General features: G+C 46.0%; 1 protein-coding gene across 2 annotated transcripts in view; it reads right to left on the reverse strand.

The window, feature by feature from the left end:
- The window catches only part of HSD17B3 (hydroxysteroid 17-beta dehydrogenase 3), a 350724-nt gene that overhangs the window by 75657 nt on the left and 253235 nt on the right, over positions 1-21832 (reverse strand). For both annotated transcript variants that reach the window (XM_029617712.1, XM_029617702.1), the window contains exons 4-6: positions 18477-18584; positions 4162-4229; positions 3786-3821 (exon numbers count right to left, since the gene is read on the reverse strand). In XM_029617712.1, the coding sequence (XP_029473572.1) occupies positions 3786-3821; positions 4162-4229; positions 18477-18584 (212 nt within the window). The remainder of the gene's footprint in view (positions 1-3785; positions 3822-4161; positions 4230-18476; positions 18585-21832) is intronic.

Raw genomic sequence — 21832 nt, forward strand, 5'->3', positions numbered from 1 at the left:
AGCCATCGGAAAGGGACGGTTGCAACAAGCAGATAGTACTGGGACCAGCTGCTTTTTCCATGGAGCCTATGCTGGATAATTTTTTAGAAGCAACTTCTATGCTGACAGAATCTAGACCTTGCATAGCAGGAACCAGGTTAGCAATTATAAGTTTCAGAAAAACTGAATTGAACCTCTTACGAGCTGGATATTCTATGGCTTTCCTAGAAGCTGGCTTGATTGCAGCGCAGATTGGATAGGCTCTATCTGGAGGCATATATCTGGGAAAACACTGACATTTCCACCAATTTGGGTTACTAGAGCCACACCCCAAAAACTCAGGAAATAGCAGAACATTTCTTGCCCTGCATTTGCTGCATGTCCAATATAGAGAAGTTTGAGATGAAACTGGGTCATCAAGCAAGGGTATGCTTAATTTGGGATCTGGCTGGGGAACAGTACAGTTTCTAGAGGTTTTAACAGGAGCCCTATGTCCATGCCTCTGAGCGGTAGAAGGTTGTTTCATCCTGCTGTGTGGGCTAGGTCAAGATACACCTGCATAAGTGTGGTACAGGACTACAGTGCTGGACAAGGGCTGGCCCATTGACTAGCAAGCCCCCCTCCCCTGCAGGTTGAACCCTTGTGTTCTGGGGGCCATTAGGGCTTGGCTTCTAAAACAGAAAATCATGCGTGCTCACAGCTGGAAGCTAGGCTGAACTTCTGCCAATCCAGCTCCCTCCTCCACAGGTTGAGCCCTTGGATTCTGGGGATCGGTAGGGCTTAACTGGACGAGGCTGTACAAGGTGGGGGAGGCTAGACAAGGCAGGGTAGAGACAAGCTGGAACTTGAGGTCAGACACAGGCTGGACGTTGTGGGCAATGACAGGTTGGAAGCAGAGGTATGGGTATTGGAACAGAGGAGAAGCTCAGAACTGGATATTGGAACATGCTGAGGACTGGATATTGGACCAGGCAAGGAGCTGAGGACTGGATACAAGGACAGGAGGTTAGCAGGATATGGAACAGGGGCAGGAACTGGGTACAAATGTATTCTGGGCAGGATACTGGACAGGGGCTGGAATTGGATACAGACACAGGTTTGGGCAAGGCAAAGTAGGAATGGAGGCTAGGTACTGGTCTAGGCAGGGCACGACAAGACCAAATAAGGACAGGACTAAACAAGGCAGATAAGGACAGGTCTAGACAAGGCAGACAAGGTTAGGAGTAGACAAGGACAACACAGAACAGAAAATACTGAGGCCCAAAGGCAGCAACACAGAAGGCCACTAAGTATAAGGCCCAGAGGCCAATAAGCAAGAAGAGGCCTGAGTAAACCACAGCACAAGGCCTAAGGTAAGAGTAGGCCGGGAGACCAAATGGCAAGGTAAGGCCTGAGTAGATCACAGAGCAAGATTCAAGGAGACAGAAGGCCCAGAGGCCACAAGGAAAGGTAAGGCCTGAGTAGATCACAGAGCAAGATTCAAGGAGACAGAAGGCCCAGAGGCCACAAGGAAAGGTAAGGCCTGAGTAGGCTACAGAGTAAGGTACAAGGATCGGAATGCCCGAATGCCACAAGGCATGGAGCAAGGTAAGAATGTCCAGCTCAGTGAGCCAAGAGTGACTCCATGAAATGGTAAGGCGGTTTTGTCAAGGAAGGGTTAAATGGGGCTGGAGTTTGGGTGTGGTACGAACAGTGATGGGGAGCTTGGCAAGGCTAGAGTTAAAGCTCGCTGAAGATCCCTGGTGGTGAAGAGGCTGCACCACAGGCTGAGTTAAGTCGCCCGTGAGGAGATGGCTCAGGTAGCTAGAAACAGAGCTCACTGGTGGCCTCTGCTGGTGGGGGAGTGTCACAGCAGACAGTATCAGGGCACGGTGATGCTGCACAGCAGGTGAAATCATGACATTTTATCAACTCACAGCAGTAAGACTAGGAGTAGAGGAAAATGGAGGCTTATCTGCTCCACACAAGGGCTCCATCTCAACAGCACATGCTTTGCAGAACTCTTTTCACAGACTATGAAAGAGTAAAAGAAAACAAAGCAATATATCCAACTCCTATGATTTTCCATTAGAGAAATACCAAATTAAGTTCATATTTTTCCTAACATAAAAGATAATGGAAGATGCATGGCAATAAGTGACAGTTACTCCCACTCTGAGGAGAGGGTTCTGAGAGATGAATAAATACAGTGTGAGTGGGTAACTAAGCTCTGGTAGGCTAGATAGGAAATAGAATAGAGGGCATCAATTGCATATCTATGGTGTTTCTTCCTCCTACAAGGCCTGAAATTCTTTTTTTCCTATCATGCCAAATAAATGTTCACCTGCCACAAATAATGCTATATATCCTCCACATAAAACCTTTCATGACAATTGCTATTTGAGAAAACCCAATATTTGGCTGCTATTCACCAAGTGGAGGCCCAAAACACAAGAGGTGACTCAACTTCCTGCATAACTAAATCTTGTTAAGACGTGAAGTTTGGCTTCCAGCTGCATGCTTCATTTGTACAGGATGGTACCCTGAATTTAGGAGAAAAGGTACTGTTTATTAAATATGTTGAAAAGTAAATAATAATCATTTTCTGTTTCTTCTATAGGGAATGTTATGCTTCCTTGCATAATCAGAATTTTTCACATTCTTATTAGATAGATTTCATGCCTTTCAACTGAATCAGTGTGTCAGGTACGTTTTGAGCCAACTCTGGTTTTCAAACGCCCATCCCTTAGTATTCCATCCAGGATCTGACTTCCTGATTTGTCAATATAAAATGAAAGGCTACAGTTCCCAGGAGGAATGGACTTGTGTGCTGACAAAATCAAGACTGCCTCAGCATTTCCTGGATAGATTTTGTAGTGGATTGAAATGTGATACAGTTATTTTAAATGTTTTAAATGACTTTGAACCTTTCTCTGAAGGTTCCCTTTAGAAGGTTTTCTCTATAAGGGTAGGGAAGGGTAGGTAGAGTAGTGGGAGGAGGAGGAAAGGAGAAGTAAAAGGCAGTAAGAAGAGAGAATGAAGAAAAAGATTAGAACAGAGGGGAAAGGAGGAGAGGCTAAGGTAACCCAAGAGACATAGTAATGCAAAAGAGTGAAAGAGAAGAGAGGGAAGTTAAGGGTAAGCATGAGAAAATTAAGAGTAAGCCTCATATATTATGCTAAAATAAAGTTCAGAAGACAGAACGGTGTTGATGTTGAATGTTTGTAAGTCTCTTCTTCCTGATCCTACAAATCTATGCATTTTATCAAACAATGTACCTGATTCACTAAGGTCTTTTCCCATAGACACAAAATGGGAGAAAAGCCTTAATGAATCTGGCCCACTTTTCTTGTGAATGTTTTCAGTTTGTATCTGTATAAGAAATGTATTTGTTTTCTAGTCTAACATATTTTTTGTGGTGAAGGCAAAAATATTATCTTTCCTTTATTTATAAGCACTTGATTACCCATCCTTTACCCAAAGCCATGCAGAAAACTTATCAAGAAGCCTTGTTCCTTATGGTATCTCTGACCAGACATGTTACAAGCAGCATTGCAATTTTATTTTTAAAAAGTTTAGTTTTGCATGATTGAGCACATTTTAATCCCTCCCATGTTCCTTCCTGATAAAAGTCAGAAAAATGAACCAAAGCACAGAAATGATAGAAAAGAAATATTTTGGGAGTGTCTATGTTCATTATTGACTTTTTGAGAGAATGTCTATGTAGCTGGACCACTCAACTGTGGATATGCACTGATTTAGCTGGAAATACAGCATGTCCAGTTTTATTAATTCTTCTGAAGTTGGATGTTTGATGCATACTTCACCTTAGTGGCAGAGGTGATGTTGCAGTTGATGACACTCTGTAGAGAACATAAAAATATAATATATTCATTAACCACATGTGTGCACCATAAATACAAGAGGCTGCAAATCTTAGGCTCCAGTTAATCAGAGATTTATTTACTAGAGGGGTTTTCTTATTCTGTGGCTATCTCTCAAAATGTATGTTGTCAGTAGTGATGTAATAATAGTAATAATTATTTCCACGTAGTCATTTTTTAAGTCATAATATTTTGTTTTGTGCTCTTTCTACTACAAACTTATTCTAAAGCCAAAACAGCAATGTGAAAAATGAATGCCTGACATTTGTTATAGTGTAGAACCAAAAGAAAAAGAAATCTATAAATCAGCTAGTTGTACCTTATCATTGTCAGGTATACTGAGGAAGCGGCATGGATTAGGCCAAGGAAGCATTCCAACGTTGTTAACTAAGGAAGGAAACATATAGTAAATCTTTAGGAATTAAAAATATAGAACAGTCCGAAGTTAAAACAAATAAAGGCAAATTTTAAAAGCCCGACGCACGCATTAATTAGGGATGCGTGAATATGTCAGGCTGGTGCAAGCCAAGTCAATTTTTAAAAGCAACCTGAATACGCATGGAAATGTCTCAGCACGCACATCCCAGACATTTTAAAAAGGGGACGGGGCTTGGGCATGGTCTGGGTGTGGCACTGGCATTTCAGGGAGTGAAGCTGAGATTTGCTTATAATACTTATATGCACGCCAGCATATGCCAGTCCCTCCTGCTGTGTAACTTTACTTCTGCTGTGGATGCCGGGTAAGTTATAAAGTAAAGGTAAATAAGCCGATCAGCGAGGTTTTAAGAGTCTGGGTTAACTGGAGAGAGTGGAGGCTATTAAACCAGGGAGGTTAGGAAGACCTATCTGTTAACTGGGTGAAACAAGGACGAATTGGTAAAACAAGAAATGGTGTTGGGCTGCGGCCCTTTTAAAATCCCCTAATTTACGCCATGGAAGCAGCATTTGCACACACTTGTACACGCCCATTTATAATTTGGCACACATTTGCACGCAGCCAGGCTATTTTAAAACACGTGCGCAAATACACGTGCAAGTTATGAAATAGCTGCTTCCCTGGGCATGGGCTGATGAATGTGCGCACATGAGCGCCTGTGCGCCGGTTTGAAAGTTACCATCATTGGATACTGATTCTTTTTCATCTCCTATAAATAATTAGTTGCTTGACTCTGTATTTTTCAGGCCTGAGAATGAAGAGTGATGAGACTTTATGATATATTTCAGAAACTAGACAAAATAAAGGTTTCAGGGATAGCAAAGTAACATAGTAAATTGATGCAGATAAAGACCGAAATGGGCTATCCAGTCTGCCCAGTAAAGATTCATTCAATTTAGACATACTGAGTTAATATTCAGCCGTTGAGTGGCTCAGCTATTTACACAGATAAACTTATATATATGTTGATCTGGCTAACTTATGAATAAGTCTGTGGCATGACCAGAGTTATCAACATAGGTTAACTGACTAACTCTGAATATCGGAGTTAGCCAGTTAACTTATATGGCTACCTCCGTTCCTCCCCGAAATGCTTCCCACCCTGCCCCAGAATGCTCCCCAATTTATCTGGCTAAATTCTAGTTATCCAGCTAGAATTCTAGTTATCCAGCTAAAATTTAGCCAGCTAAGTCTATAAATATGCTGGTTTTGCCATTCAAGTGGATACATTTTCAGTTATCCATCTAAATGGCTTTTCAATAATGACCTCAATGTATGGAACACAGAATCCCTTCTGCAACCCAAAATTAGCTATGTCCTCCCACCACTTCTTTTACCTATCCTCTCAACCCTTTTTCCATCATTGGCCCAAGCATTAGGTATGTGTATTCATTTGAAATGAAATAGGAAAATACAATTTATGTGTTATGGTTCTGGAAGGTGGACCCCTTGCCCTAGGTGGAGTTGGCGCCACCTGTGGGAGAAACCCCCACAGGTCCCCCAGCATCGGAAGGCAAGGCCGGGATGAAGAAGAGACCCCGCAGGAGCTTCACCACTACCAGCCCACATTCCCCTCAGGTACCCCTTGGGTACCGGGGCCGGCTGGACTTACGTGGGGTCTCTGACTGAAGAGGAGACAGCGTTGGATGGAAACCAGGAACGGGTCCGGAGATGGCAAGAAGGCAGAAGCCTGGAGAAGGACAAGGCTTGGGACAGGCAGCAGAGTACGTAGAAGGATTACCAGGCGAGAGTCGGGGCAGGCAGCAGTTCAGGTAATCGAGATTCCAGGCGTAGGTCGGGACAGGCGGCAGTCTTCGTAAGCAAGGTTCCAGGCGTAGGTCAGGTTCTGGATAACATCACAAGTCAGAAGCGCAGGAGATATCCTCTGTGGAGGAACAGGATACAGGACCTAGAAAGCAAGAAGCCAAGGCAAGGTCTGTGAGCCAGACCTTGCCGTAAATAGGAAAAGGACAGGTGGAGTCAGCAGGATGGGCCGTGGCAATTTCCTGCTGCGGTCCCTTTAAATTCAGCAGAGAGATGCGCGTGTGGGCCTAGAGAGGCCCAGTGGGGGATGGGTCTGCACTGGAAGCGAACAGCACATCGTAGGAGCCCGGAGGTGAGGCCTACCCGCATGGCGGCAGGGACAGCTGCAAAGAGGAGCCCCGGGCGCGGCTGGCTGCCACAGCCAGCAAACCCGAGCCCAAGGGAGTGGCACCGCGGTGGTAAGTGGCAGCCGCCAGTCACAGGAAGCCGTGGCCAGTGGCCATAACAGTACCCCCTCCTTTAGGCCTCTCCCTAGAAAGTCTAGGCTTTCCTGGGTGATCCGCGTGGAACCGCTTGATGAGGTCCTTGTCAAGAATATTGGTGATCGCTCTCAAGAGTTCTCCTCAGGGCCGAAACCCTCCAGGCTAGGAGATTCTCCCACTTGCGGCTTCGCTTTCTGATATCAAGGACCTTGCGGACTTGGTATGTGGTCTCTTCCTCCACCTTCAGCTGCAGAGTCTCGGGAATCCTCCGTGAAGGCCAGGAGAGGACAAGAGGTTTCAGGAGAGACACATGGAAAGAGTTATGAATCTTCAAGGAGGCAGGCAAAGTTGATAGGTCAGGGGGCCTAACTGCCGCAGCACCGGGAAGGGACCAATGTGGCGTGGAGCCAGTCACATAGATGGAACCCTTAGGCGGATGTGTCGGGTGCTGAGCCACACCTTTTCTCCTCATAAGAACTGAGGAGCCGGTCTTCGGTGTTGATCTGCAAATTTCTTGGCTGTGCAAGCCGCCTCTCACAGCATCTGCTGGGTATGGAGCCAGAGGCCCTTCAGTTGTGCTGCCGTTAACTGAGCTGTGGGTGAAGGAACGGCCAATGGCAGAGGTAAGGGAGGGCTGGGTTGTTTCCCATAGATGATTTGGAAGGGTGACGCCCTGTGGAGGTACAGGGATACGAATTATGGGAAAACTCAGCCCAGGGGAGAAGACCCACCCAGTCATTCTGGCGGGCGTTCACTTACAGTCTCAAGAATTGTTTCAAGGTAGATTCGTTCGTTCCGCCTGATTGTAAGCTTGAGGGTGGAAAGCGGCGGTGAAGTCCAAGGAGAAGCGAAAATACTTACAGAGGTTGACCCAGTATCTGGCCGTGAACTGGGAGCCACGGTCTGAAATGATGTGCAGAATCCTGTGGAGATGAAAGATGTGAAGCATGAATAACTGAGCCAGACGGGGAGCTGAAGGGAAGCCAGGAAAGGGCATGAAGTGCGCCATCTTTGAAAAGCAGTCGATCACCACCCAGATTACCGTGCTACCCTCAGAGGAGGGGAGGTTCACAATGAAGTCCATGGAGATATGTGTCCAGGGCTCCATGGGGGTTGGTAAAGGCTGCAGTAAGCCCCAGGTTTTCCCTGCCAGGATCTTGTGTTGAGCGCAGGTGGGGCAGAAGTCAATGTACGCTCGAATGTCTTTACACATCTCGGGCCACCAGCAGAACCTTTGGAAGAAGGCCTGGGTCCGAGCCCTTCCTGGATGTCCGGTGACAAGGGAGTCATGTACCCAGGCTATGACTTTGTTGCAAAGTCTCTTCGGAACCACCGTCTTCCCAGGAGAGATGGTCTGGGTAGCAGAGAGGATGATGCAAGCTGGGTCTATGATGTGTTGAATAGATTCCTCTGGATCCTCGGAGAACAAGGAATGAGATAGGGTGTCCGCTTTGATATTCATACTAGCTGGTCAGTAGCGGAGCTCAAAGTTGAAGCACGTGAAAAAGAGCACCCAGCGGGCCTGATGAGGGTTAAGGTGTTGCACTTTTTGAAGATGCACCAGGTTCTTATGGTCCATATAGACTGAGATACAGTGCTGTGCCCCCTCCAGCCACTGGTGCCACTCCTCGAACGTGAGCTTGATGGCTAGGAGCTCTTTGTCTCCGATGGAATAATTATGCTCCGCCGGGGTGAACTTCTTTGAGAAGAAGAAGCAGGGGTGTAAGGTTCTGGAAGAGTCATTCTGGCCAAGAACTGCTCCTACTCCCTCATAGGAGGCATCCACCTGTAGGCAGGTCTTCTGCAGAAAGGACCTCTTGAGGGTCCGGAAAGCCTTCTCTGCCTCAGGAGGCCAAGTCTTAACATTCACTCCCTTGCAAGTCAGGGCTGTGAGGGATGCGGCCAGCTTAGAGAAGTTCTGGATGAAAGTACGATAGTAGTTTGCGAAGCCAAGGAAGCATTGGAGGGCTTGCAGCCCACTGGGTCGGGGCCAGTCTTGAATACACCGCAGTTTAGCCGGATCCATCTGGAAGCCACGGTTGGAGACAATGTACTCGAGGAAGGGTAGACACTCTTTTTCAAAAATGACTTTTCTAGTTTGGCGTAAAGGTGGTTCTCCCTCAGGCGTTACAGAACTTGAATGACATGCTGCCGGTGAGTGCACAGGTCCTGGGAGAATATCAGAATATTGTCCAAATAGATCACCACGCACTCATAGATGAGGTCTCAGAATACCTCATTCATGAGGTTTTGGAAGATGACCAGGGCGTTGGTAAGTCTGAATGGCATGACTAGATATTCATAATGGCCGTCCCGGGTATTGAAGGTCATCTTCCATTCGTCGCCTCTTCATATCCAGATTAAGTTGTAGGCCCCACAGAGATCCAGTTTAGAGAAAGCCCTTGCTCCCTGTAGGCGGTCAAAGAGTTTGGATATCAGTGGCAGCGGATACCGGTCCTTGATGGTGATGGCATTTAGACCGCAAAAGTTGATACAGGCGCGAGGGGTCCCATCGTTCTTACCGACGAAAAAGAAGCCGGCACTGGCTGGAGAAGTAGACCGTCGGATAAATCATTTCTGGAGGTTTTCCCAAATATACGCAGACATGGCACAAGTCTCTGGGATAGACAGAGGATAGACCCTTCCGCAAGGAGGGCTGGAGCCTGGAATCAAGTTTATGGTGCAGTCGAAGTCTCGGTGCAGAGGCAGGGTGTCCGCTGCCTTCTTGGAAAACACATCGGCAAACTGGCTGTATTGTATAGGCAGGCCCTCCAAGAGCGGGGTGTAGAGGCAACTGGGAGTGTGTGGAGGTTCCCTCAGGCAAGTTCCACGGCAGGCAGAACTCCAGTGAGTCAGCTGTAGATAGGCCCTATTGAACTGGGGGTTGTGCTGCTGCAGCCAAGGTATGCCGAGTACAACAGGGTAAATGGCCTTCAGGATAACATAAAAGGAGAGGCATTCAGTGTGGCCTGGATCAATATGCACTCCAGAAGGACCGTAAGATGCATGATCCTACCCGGGAGGGGGTCCCCGCAGATAGAGGAGAGAGACAGGGGTCTGGGGCACGCATAAGTTGGAATGAGCCACAGCTCCACAATGTCCCGCATTATGAAGTTTCCTCCGGTCCCCGAGTCAACCAGGGCTAGCATGGAGAATTTGTGTCCACCCAGGGAGAGGGTTACAGGCAGAGTGAGTGGGGGAACAGGTGAGGTCAGGCCTAGGGTTACACCCGCGGTGGAGCCTAGGCCCTGGAGTTTACCGGAAAAATTGGGCAGAAGACGATAAGGTGACCAGATCCTCTACAGTAGAGACAGAGACCCGACCTACGGCGCCTCTGCCATTCTTCAGCAGACAAAAGCCCCTGTCCAAGCTGCATAGGTTCTTCGGCAGCTCCCTCACTGGGTGGCATAGCCCGTGATATGGGAGAGGGCAGTCATGATTGGCTGGGAGCCATCGTATGTCTTCTTTGGGATTTTAATTCGTGGGGCCTTTCTTGCAGGCGGCAATCAATCCTGCTCACCAGCTCAATGAGCGGGTCTAGAGAGAGAGGCAATTCTAGAGCCGCCAACTCGTCCTTGATTTTTGCAAACCACCCATCAAGGAATATAGACCGGAGGTAGTTCTCCTCCCAGTGGAGTTCTGAGGCTAGGGTTCTGAATTTGATCATGTAGTCCGAGAGTGAATATCCCCCTTGGCGGATGTGCAAAAGTTCAGTGCCTGCGGCTGCCTGCCGTCCCAAGTCCTCGAACATCGTCCAGAACAGCTCCGAAAAATGATGAAGGTCTTGCAATATTAGATCAAAGCATTCCCATAAGGGAGATGCCCAGGACAGGGCCTTGCGCTCTAGCAGAGATAGGATGTACGTGTCTTGGTCCTGCTGTCTGGGAATAGTGAGGACTGGAGACAGAAGTGCATGCTGCACTGGTTAAGGAACCCCCAACATTGGCAAGGGTCGCCGGCATAACGTGAGGGGGCAGGTAGCGAGATAGCCTGGCACTGCACTGTGGGAGGAATTGGTGACGGATGAGGAGCTGCACCTGCAGCAGCCACAGAGTCCAAATGGGAGTTGAGGCACTACATAGAGGAAGCCAGGGTCTCCAAGACTCATTGTTGCACCAAGATTTTCTGGGCCAAGCCCAGAATGACTTGTAGAGCTGTCCCCTCTGCCAGATCCATGGCCTTGGCTTACTATTATGGTTCTGGAAGGCGGACCCCTTGCCCAAGGTGGAGTTGGCGCCACCTGTGGGAGAAACCTCCACAAATCCCCACCGTCAGAAAGCGAGCCTGGGATGAAGCAGAGACCTCGCAGGAGCTTCACCACATGTCCATGTCCATGTTCCCCTTAGGTTGAGCCCTTGGGTACCGGGGCTGGCTGGTCTTATGTGGGGGTCTCTGACTGAAGAGAAGACAGTGTTGGATGGAAACCAGGAATGGGTCCGGAGATGGCGAGAAGGCAGAAGCGTAGAGAAGGACGAGGCCCAGGACAGACAGCAGAGTACGTAGAAGGATCACCAGGTGAAGGTCGGGGCAGGCGCCAGTTCAGGTAATCAAGATTCCAGGCATAGGTCGGGACAGGCGTCAGTCTTCTTAAGCGAGGTTCCAGGTGTAAGTCAGGTTCCGGATAACGTCACAAGACAGAAGTGGAGGAGATATCCTCCGTTGAGGAACAGGATACAGGACCTAGAAAGCAAGAAGCCAAAGCAAGGTCTACGCGGCAAATGCAAGAATAGATAATTGAAAAAATAGAATGAATGAGTGAAAGAGTGGAAAGAAGGAGTATAAGGGTTAGAAAAAGCAAGTAAAAGGCAAAAAAGAGACCCTAATCAGCAGGGGAACTGGAAAGAGTGGCTTCAGCAAGCACTATTGTAGAGGTTGCCATGCAGACATCTGAGTCAGATCTTCTAGATTCTGAAACTTCTACGAGCCTTCAGCATATTAAAGTTCCAAGATGGCCCTCAGCCTTTCATCTATGGCACAAATCTAGATGGACCATAGTCTGCCTCCTCTAGTCTTGGTTGGATGAGTCAATATGTTAGATACTGTATATTAAAATTATTATTAGCAGTCTTTGTACCTCTTCTTGCAGAAGTCCATAGTATTCAGAACAGCCTCCAAACCGCTGGTAACTAGGGATGTGCAGACCAAAAGTTTATGTTCATAAGTCCATAAGTCGAAAGGGGGGGGTCAATTTCGGTCAATATGGACATATGGAGAATTCCATAAGTTGAGTCTATGTCCATACGTGCACCGATTCCCTAAATAAAAATTTAAACCCCTCACCCTCCTTAATTCCCCCCCCCCAAGACTTACCAAAACTCCCTGGTGGTCTAGCGGGGAGTCAGGACGCCATTTCTGTACTCCTTTGCGAGGAGCACGTGACGTCCGCGTCACTCCGTGACGCGGACGTCACGTGATTCCCCGCGCGTTCGCTCCGGGACCCTCGTTGGACCCAAAAGGAACTTTTGGCCAGCTTGGGGGGGCCTCCTGACCCCCCCAAGCTGGCCAAAAGTTCCTTTTGGGTCCAACGAGGGTCCCGGAGCGAACACGCGGGGAATCACGTGACTTCCGCGTCACTCCGACGTGACGCCGACGTCACGTGCTCCTCGCAAAGGAGTACAGAAATGGCGTCCTGACTCCCCGCTAGACCACCAGGGAGTTTTGGTAAGTCTTGGTGGGGGAATTAAGGAGGGTGAGGGGTTTAAATTTTTATTTAGGATCAACAATCGCGATTTCCAACGTATTCAACATAGCTATGTTGAATAAGTTGGAAATCCGATCGTTTTCGCCTCATCACTTTTTTAAGTTAAAAAAAAAAAAAAAAGTTGCGTTTTACCTATAAGTTCAAAACGAATGCACACCCCTACTGGTAACCATGGTGAACTCCTTCCACAGTATGCCCATTGTCATTATAAACTTTTTGCTAGATTCTATCATATGACATGCAGAGTAGTGAACATTCTCCATGGTGCTGATATGGATGTTGCAGAATTAGGGTCTAGGTCGCAGTATACTGCTCACTGCTTTTGATGTTATCCCCATATCCAGCAGTTCTTCACTTTAAGGAGATTCCCTTCCTTCTTACTATCTCCTCCCTCTCTCCTATCTCCTCCATTTGTCTCTCTCTCTCATCATCTATCTTCTTCTCGTCCTTCCAGTGACTCTCTGCAAATTTTTAGCAGTACTGTCTACAAGTGGCTTTTTAGGCCAGACTTTTGAACGTGTGCTGAGGGGATGGTGTTTACAGGGATATAGTATATATATCACTTGGTCAAAATATAGAAGCACGGTGTAATGGTCATGTCCACTCAGATGAAATAATTCTACACCTTTTTTATTTGTGCAATATAAATTTACAAGCCGTTAAGCCCGTTAAAACGGGCTACATCCCTCTGTCTCTCACCTCCCCCTCTTTCTCTCTCCCCTCACTCTTCACCACCCCCTCCCTCACCCACTCCTCCCCACCCTCCCTCTCCTATCACTCAGTCCCTCCCTCCCACTCAGTCTCACTCACTCCCTCCCCCTCTCTCCCTCCCTCTCACTCACTCAGTCCCACTCACTCTCACTCAGTCCCCACTCCCTCTGTCCTCTCCCTCAGTCCCACTCCCTCCCTCAGTCCCTCCTCCTCACTCAATCCCTCCCTCCCTCCCACTCAGTCACTCCCTCCCCCCTCCCTCTCACTCACTCAGTCCCACTCACTCTCCCTCAGTCCCACTCCCTCCCTCTCTCTCCCAGTCCCACTCCCTCCCTCAGTCCGCCCTCTCCCTCTCACTCAGTCCCACTCCCTCCCTCTCACTCAGTCCCTCCCCCTCACTCAATCCCTCCCTCTCACTCAGTCACTCCCTCCCACTCTCTCTCTCCGTCCCTCCCTCCCACTCAGTCCGTCCCTCCCTCTCTCTCTCTTCTCCCTCCCTCGCTACCGCCCGCTACCGCCGTCGCCGCCCGCTACCGCCGTCGCCACCGCCGCCGCTCGCTACCGCCGTCGCCGCTACCGCCGTCGCTCGCTACCGCCGTCACCGCCCGCTGCCGGTACCGCCGCTGCTGCCACTGGACGCCGCCATTTTTTTTTCTTTCTGAAGCTGCCTCAGAGCGACGTGCTCGCCCGCACATGCGCGGTAGAGCTGGTCTCTACTGCGCATTTGCGGGCCGTCGGTCACAGGCCATTTATAAGGTAGATTATCACAAAGCTCCTTTTGTCAAATATTTAGACAGGCTTCAAACTAGTATGTCCCCAGACACAGATCTGTTTTGCCCGTAGGCTGCATCGGGAGGGACAGGAAATATCAAAATGTATTAATTCTGAAAAAGACAAAAGTGCAAGAAGTGTATCAAAAGTGAGGGACCTAATACTAACAAACTCTGCCCCCCTACCACCAGAGAGATAAATCACTCACATAATGCCAAAAAACCCTGGTACACCCTGAACTAAAGAAACTTAAACGTGACCTTAAAACGAAAGAAAGACTATGGCGCAAAAACCCTTCACACAACCAACTGGCTTCATACAAATTCTTCCCACACTCTTACAGATCCACCATCCTCAAAACAAAACGTGACTACTACACAACCAAAATCCACGACTACCAATATAACCCCAAAGCCCTATTTTCGTATGTAGCCAGCCTCACAAAATCACTATCCCTCCCCCCCCCCCCCCCCATCTCTGACGAAGAGTCCAAAAACAAATGTGAGGAACTTACCCACTTCTTTAACGAAAACATTGCAAAAATCCTCCTACGCTTCCCCACCTCTATCCCCATACAAACACCCTCCCAAAAACCCCTAATGCCATCCTAGATTCACTTGATGACACCTCCCCCTCTGAAATCAAAACCATCCTAAAGAAAACAAACCCTTCTTCTTGCCCTTCTGACACTATCCCCACCAAATCCCTCTTAGCTATCCCTGACACAATTGCCGCTCCTATAGCAGAGATAATCAACTGCTCACTCTCTCATGGCAAAGTCCCCAACTGCTTAAAACAGGCCATAGTCAAGCCTATCCTTAAAAATCCCAACCTCGATCCCTTGGATCCAACAAACTATAGGCCCATCTCAAACCTCCCTCTCCTTGCAAAAATCATGGAAAAAGTTGTTAACACACAACTCACAGATCACTTAGAAAATCAAAATATTTTATTCCCTTCCCAATTCGGATTCCGTAAGTTCTTCAGTACGGAAACCCTCCTAATCTCCCTCCTAATCTCCCTCACAGACACCCTCCTCAAAGGCCTAGACCACAGTCACTCCTATATCCTCGCCCTGCTTGACATCTCCGCCACCTTTGACACCATAAGCCACAACATCCTAATTAAACGCCTTACTGAAATTGGCATCACAGGTACAGCCCTACTCTGTTTCACATCCTACCTCGAGAACAGATCCTACAAAGTCACAATTGGAAATACGGAATCCACTCACATCAAACTAACACAAGGTGTCCCTCAAGGATCTTCCCTCTCATCCACCCTCTTCAATATCTACCTGCTGCCCCTCTGCCAACTTCTCTCCGACCTCGGCCTCACTCACTTCATTTATGCGGACGATGTCCAAATACTCATCCCCATACAAGAATCCCTCTCCAAGGCCATTCAAACCTGGGAAAACTGCCTCACCGCCATAAACCTCCTCCTCACAAACCTACACCTGGTCCTAAACACATCAAAACCCGAACTCCTCATCATTTCCACTGACCACAACTTAGTGCCCGCCCCCATCAGTATCCCCCTCCCCCATGCCATGTCACTCTTGTAGAACATTCGAGACCTCGGCGTCACCATTAACAACAAACTAAACCTAAAAACATTCATTAACGCAACAATAAAAGAGGGCTTTTTTAAATTTCATGTCCTTAAACTAAAACCCCTCCTCCATCTAAATGATTTCCGTACAGTCCTTCAGGCCACCATCCTCTCTAAAATTGTCTATTGCAACTCTCTACTCCTTGGCCTCCCCACCTTCACCATCAAACCTCTCCAAATATTGCAGAATGCCTCCGCCAGAATCCTGACCAACACCCGCAAAACCGATCCTCAAGGAACTCCACTGGCTTCCAGTATCTTACTGCATTCTCTATAAAAACCTCTCACTTATACACAAAGCCCTACATAACCCCAAAATACACTGGTTAGAAGACTCCCTCCATTTCTTCACCTCTATCCGACCCACAAGAGCAGCTTACAAAGGAACCCTCGTTACACCACCTCCTAAGGTAACCCATCTCAAATCCACAAAAGACCAAGCCCTGTCGATCGCAGGGCCCACCCTCTGGAACACAATGCCCCCGGACCTCTGTCAAGAACTCTGCACCCAGAAATTAAAAAAAAAAACCTCAAGACCTGGCTCTTCAAAAAGGCCTTTCCGCAATAACACTCTTTTAATACCCTACCACATCAACCCCACCCTCTCCCATTAACAACCCCTCCCTGTGAATAAGCTTCCCTTCCCTCTTCCTCCCCCCTCCCCCCTTTTATCCCTATCCTAACTTATTCTCCCCCCTCAAAAAAATGTATCCCTACCCTATCTTGATCTCCCCCTCAAAAAATTTCCCTCTCCCTCCTCCCTCCTCCCCCTTACACCTGCCCCTCATATTTTTCCCCTTGTCCTTAATATATACATTATAATCATCTCCTATGCCCTCATTCAATAACCCTTTCTCCCCCCTTTCCTTCCCTATCGGGCCGATACAGTAAAGTCCGCGGGAGAGCGGGCAAACGCCCGCTCTCCCAGCACGCGCACAGGCCACTCTCCTGTGCGCGCGATTCAGTATGCAAATTAGGCCCGGCAGTAAAAACAGGTAAAAGGAGGTTCTAGGGACACTAGCGTCCCTAGCGCCTCCTTTTGGATGGGAGCGGCGGCTGTCAGCGGGTTTGACAGCCGATGCTCAATTTTGCTGGCGTCTGTTCTCGAGCCCGCTGACAGCCACGGGTTCGGAAACTGGACGCGGGCAAAATTGAGCGCCCAGTTTTCGACCCGCCAGTCGTGGGCCGACTTCAAATTTTTATTTATTTATTTATTTATTTACTTTTGGTAATTTTTGGGACCTCCGACTTAATATCACCATGATATAACCTAAACACATCACCATGATATAACCTAAACACATCAAAACCCGATGCACCCTCCGACTTAATATCACCATGATATTAAGTCGGAGGGTGCACAGAAAAGCAGTTTTTACTGCTTTCTGTGCACTTTCCTGGTGCCCGAAGAAATTAGCGCCTACCTTTGGGTAGGCGCTAATTTCTGAAAGTAAAATGTGCAGCTTGGCTGCACATTTTCCTTTCTGAATCGCGCGGGAATACCTAATAGGAACATCAACATGCATTTGCATGTTGCGGGCGCTATTAGGTTCGGGGGATTGGACGCGCATTTTTGGCCCCTTACTGAATAAGGGGTAACGCTAGTGCATCGAAAACGCACGTCCAATCCAGGGTTAACAGTGCGCTCTGTCGGAGCGCACTGTACTATATCGGCCCGTTTGTAAATAACCCTTTTCTCTCTTTTCTCTTTCCTCTCCCTCTATGTTCCTTATAATATTTATTGTGTCATTATAACAATGTATTATATTATACCCGCTGCAATTTACAGTTCCGATTTATATATTATTTTCGCTGCAATTTTCTGTTCCGTTGACAACCCCTCTCCAAGTTTTTCTTCTCTCTGGACCATGTAATTTCATTATGTTCCATGTAAACCGATATGATGTATCTACGAATACCGGTATATAAAAGCTGTTAAATAAATAAATACAAAGGTACAGCTGAAAAAATGTGCAAGAATAAACAACGTATTCACACCTTTATTTAATTTAATTCTCCATCTTTTTTTTTTTGTACCTGCTCTGATTTTATGAGCCTCTACAATTACATAAACAATATACATTCTCCATTTCAGGGATTTGTTACCTCACAGGCGGAACTGTTATTGCCAATTTATATAACTTACTGCATATTTGGTATGTATATGTCCCTATCTTTTGTATACCTCCTGCTTTGTGCCTTTTGTGGTTTTGCATTTCCATTTTGCATATTTTGTTTATTTACTGAATTTATGTGCCATCTATTGATTGTGCATTTGTCCCTCCCGAGGCAGCTTTGCGAAACATGGTCCCGTGTCAGGGAACCAAACCTTATAACATACGATTAAGCTATCAGTATCTGAAGATACCTACATTTTTTATGGACACATTCACTTTGATTAAAAGGACATGTGATTGAACAATGAGATATTTCCACTTCATTTAATTTCCTAAAATCTGTTTGTACGCAACCACTCTGAATGTTAACGCAGCTTACAATTTGCATTTTTTAATATATATTTCATATCTAGTAATTATGGCATTGCATATTAAACCAACAAAAATGCTGCACAATTATGTTATAACCCAATTGAACAATATCAGATGATTTTTATCATGCAATAGTTTTGGTAAATAACCCACAGTACCCTATCAAAGTTACAACTCTTTACCATCTCTACATGGCTATAAATAGGATCTATAGTTGAAGCAAATATTTTTTAGCATAATTTGTTACATATAATAAAAATGTGCTAAAATTAATGTTTTCATTTCAGCATTTCAGAGGTATACTTACAAATGTTCTACAACATTTGTGTACCAACAAATATTTTTATCAAAGGCTGTAATGGGAAAATGTCTGTGGCAATGAAAAAAAACAGCAAAATTTGCAATTTTTGAAGCTTTTTGAAAACACAATGAAGGATGAATTTTTTTAATTAAGCAAAAGAAGTGAATTTTACTTTTGTCATCAAAAATTTTGCTATTAAATTTTATGACAAATTTCCAAAAGCATAAACAATTCAAAGGCTTTTTGTGAAAGGCAAAGGCATTGTTTCCATTCATCGTGTCCTTTTCTAGTATGCAGTGCAATTTGTAAGAAATACCAGCCAAAAATCAGTTTGTCAAATCAAAAAAATTATGCCATTATCTTACCCAGAATTCCAATTTCCAAGCCCTTAATGTTATCTTCAATATTCTCATATATGTCATCTTTGGTGAAGTCTGCCTGTATGGTTTTCACCTGTCTACCTGTGGTTTTCTCTGCAGTAAAGAAATAAAACATATATAAATATAACGAGCAAGACAGATGGCCCAGAGTAAATTGATGTAATGTAAAATCTGCTGGCCTACTGTTGCATTATACTGTATCTGAATAGCTAAATTAAAAACAAAATTAAAACTGATAATATATAGTAATTAACTTGTGTAATAAGTATCATAGACTCCACAATAGTTTTAGGATCATTGACTGTATTTTTGCCTTGCTTTTTCCTTGCTCTTCCAAATAATAGATCTAATTTTATGCATTGTGATAATGTGTTTGGCATATGATCTTTTCTCAGCAAAGGTTACCACTATCCAACAGGCATTCATCAATCTGCGCTTACTCTATAGAATCCTTTGCTGGCTCCAGGTTTGAATTCCATTCCTATGGAGCTTTATGGACCAATGGGGGAACCACAGGTGCTGGTTCCTTAATAACCAGCTGCGCCTGCTTCCTGGCAACTAATATCTCTGATGTAGAGCTCCTCTGTATCCTCAGTTGCTGGAGTCTTCACAACACTATCCTTTGGGCTCTCTGTGGACTCTTCCTCCAGGTTCTCCTCAGTGCCTTCCTCTGGGTTCTCCACGATTTCCTCCTCTGTACACTCTGGCCACTTGCCCACGTCAGTCACTGGCTTCTCCGCAGCCTCATTCACTGGGGCCTCCACAGTACCACTCTCTGGGCTCTCCATGGTGCCTCCTGCTTGCTTTATCGTGCCCTCTCTCTCTCTCTGGACTTCTCACAGGAGTTGCCTCTGGATTCCCAGTAGTGTTTGGGCACCTTACAGGGTCTTCCTCAGGACCTCCAGTAGTACCAACTTCCATCTTCTCACTACTCCCTCTTCCTGAGCAGACTGTGACCTCTGTCTGAGGGATTTTTCAATGCCCCCTTCTTGGGGCTTCTCACAGGAGCAGTCTCTGGAATCCTGGGAGTGTTTGGGCACCCTAAATAGTCTTCATCCTAACCTGTAGCGCCATCCTCTCGCTTCTCAATGCTGCTCCCTTCTGGGCTCACCTCAGCCTCTCCTCCTAGGGTGCATTGCCAGAGCTCACTGAGAACCTGGTCAATCTCTGCTGCAATCACCTTTATCTCTGCCACCATCTGCACCTTTCCATCTCCCTGCCCGGCCAGGGCAGCCTGGAAGTGGGCTTTCTGGCTTCCCAGCCTCGACTTGCCTCTCAAGCACCCGTACCTGCAGCCTCAGGTTCTCTCTTCCTTTCGGCTCTGGAGAGCTAGGCATTCCTACCAACCAGACATACATGGCTGCACTCCTTCCATGTAGAGTAGCTTACTTGCTGGAAGAGGGCTCTGCCTTGTTTTCATTCATCGTACTCACAGCCCACTCTGGCAGCTTTTCCAGGGCCACACTCTGTTCAGTACAGCCTTGCTGCACCAATGTTCCTTCCTATTTTCTTTTTGAAGTAAAAACAAATGTAAAAAAAAGCCTGCATAACCAGCAATAACTAAATCACTTTTATTTCACTATCTATTTCAATCCAGGCTTCTCCCATTAGCCGGTATAAACCGACCACTTCCTAGCTGTCCCTGTAACCAGGCACACTCACAGTTTCCACTCTACCTGAACTTTAAACTTTGTTGTTTTTTTTTTTTCCTTCAGTGCAACTTCTGAGCCACACCCAATCACACAAGCTACTGTGCTCTGTGCACCTCTGCACTCTGTACTTTATTTTAGAGTCACAGGCCCCCTTGTGTTCTGTACATTTAGAACCATAGGTCCTCTTTACAACTCTTTCTTTATTCCAAACAACCACTTTCTTGGAGGCTGTTTTTTTTCTGTGCAACGCTTAAGAAAAAGTCCCATGCATGGCACCATATGTGGGAATGAGCGGTGATTCCCACTGGCCTGGAGACAAAACTAGTCTGACTCCAGCCTTTCTTAAAACATAATCTTTATTCACAACTTCAATCATATACACAACAGTAGATTGCATTTATCTTCAGTCAGTGTATGCTCTTTACTCACAGCTTGTTCTGTTTCATCTCAACTCAATGTTGTTATGTTACAGAAGCTGCCTTCCACCTGGAGACCTGGGCTTGGTCTGGTTATCCCCACCTGGATCCCAGCTCTTATTCCCCAGTCTCTGGTTATACCATCTGAGCTTAACCTGCCCTACAGGATCCCACCCACAGAGCATACTCTCCTTAGTGGATTTAAGGTAGACCAGGCAGCTAATTTGGTCCTGCACAGGTAAATAGGGGAACAGTAGGGGCACTATCTCACAGGGATATACAAGTACCGGAAATAATATTTAGTTATGATGATTCAAAAGAACTGAAACAAATCATAGTAAACCTGGATGATTAAATAGGACAGATTGACAAACTAAAGAGTATCAAATCACCTGAATCAGATGGTTTACACTCTGAAAGAACTGAAAAATGAAATTGCAGCTCTATTACTAGTAATTTGTAACCTATCATTAAAATCATCAATTGTACCTGAAGATTAAAAGTTGGCCAATGTAATGCTGATCTTCAAAAAGGGATCCAGAGGTGATCCAGAAAATTAGTGAGTCTGACTTCAGTGCCAGGAAAAATCATATAAACTATTCTAAAGAATAACATCACAGAATATGTAGAAAGGCATTGTTTAATGGTACATAGCTGGCATGGATTTATACAAGAGAATTCTTACCTCATCAATCTGCTACATATTTTTGAAAGGGGTTAATAATCATGTGGATAATGATGAACTGGTGGGATATAGTATATATGGATTTTCAGAAGGCATTTGACATGGTCCCCCAAGAGAGATTCCTGAGGACATTAAAAAATATGGATGGCAATGTCCTATTTGAACTGCAAACTAGTTAAAAGAAAACAGAGAATAGAAATAAATGATCAATTTTCTCAGTGAAGAAAGATAAATAGTGGAGTGTCTCAGGTATCTGTACTGTTATCAGAGCTTTTAAATTTATTTATAAATGATCTGGAAAAGAGAACAAGTGAGGTAATTAAATTTGGGGATGACTCAAAATTATTCCGAGTTGATAAATCACAAGAGGATTGTGAGAACTTGCAGGAGGACCTTGAAAGACTGGTAGACTGGGCATCCATATAGCAGATGAAATTTAATGTAGACAAGTGCAAAGTGATGCACATAGGGAAAAGTTATCCATACTATAGTTACATGATGATAAGTTCCATATTAGGAATTATCATCCAGGAAATGGATCTGGGTATCATCATGAACAATACTTTGAAATCCTTGGCTCAGTGTGTG

The sequence above is a fragment of the Rhinatrema bivittatum genome, chromosome 1 (assembly GCF_901001135.1).
Source record: "Rhinatrema bivittatum chromosome 1, aRhiBiv1.1, whole genome shotgun sequence".
Taxonomy (NCBI): Eukaryota; Metazoa; Chordata; class Amphibia; order Gymnophiona; family Rhinatrematidae; genus Rhinatrema; species Rhinatrema bivittatum.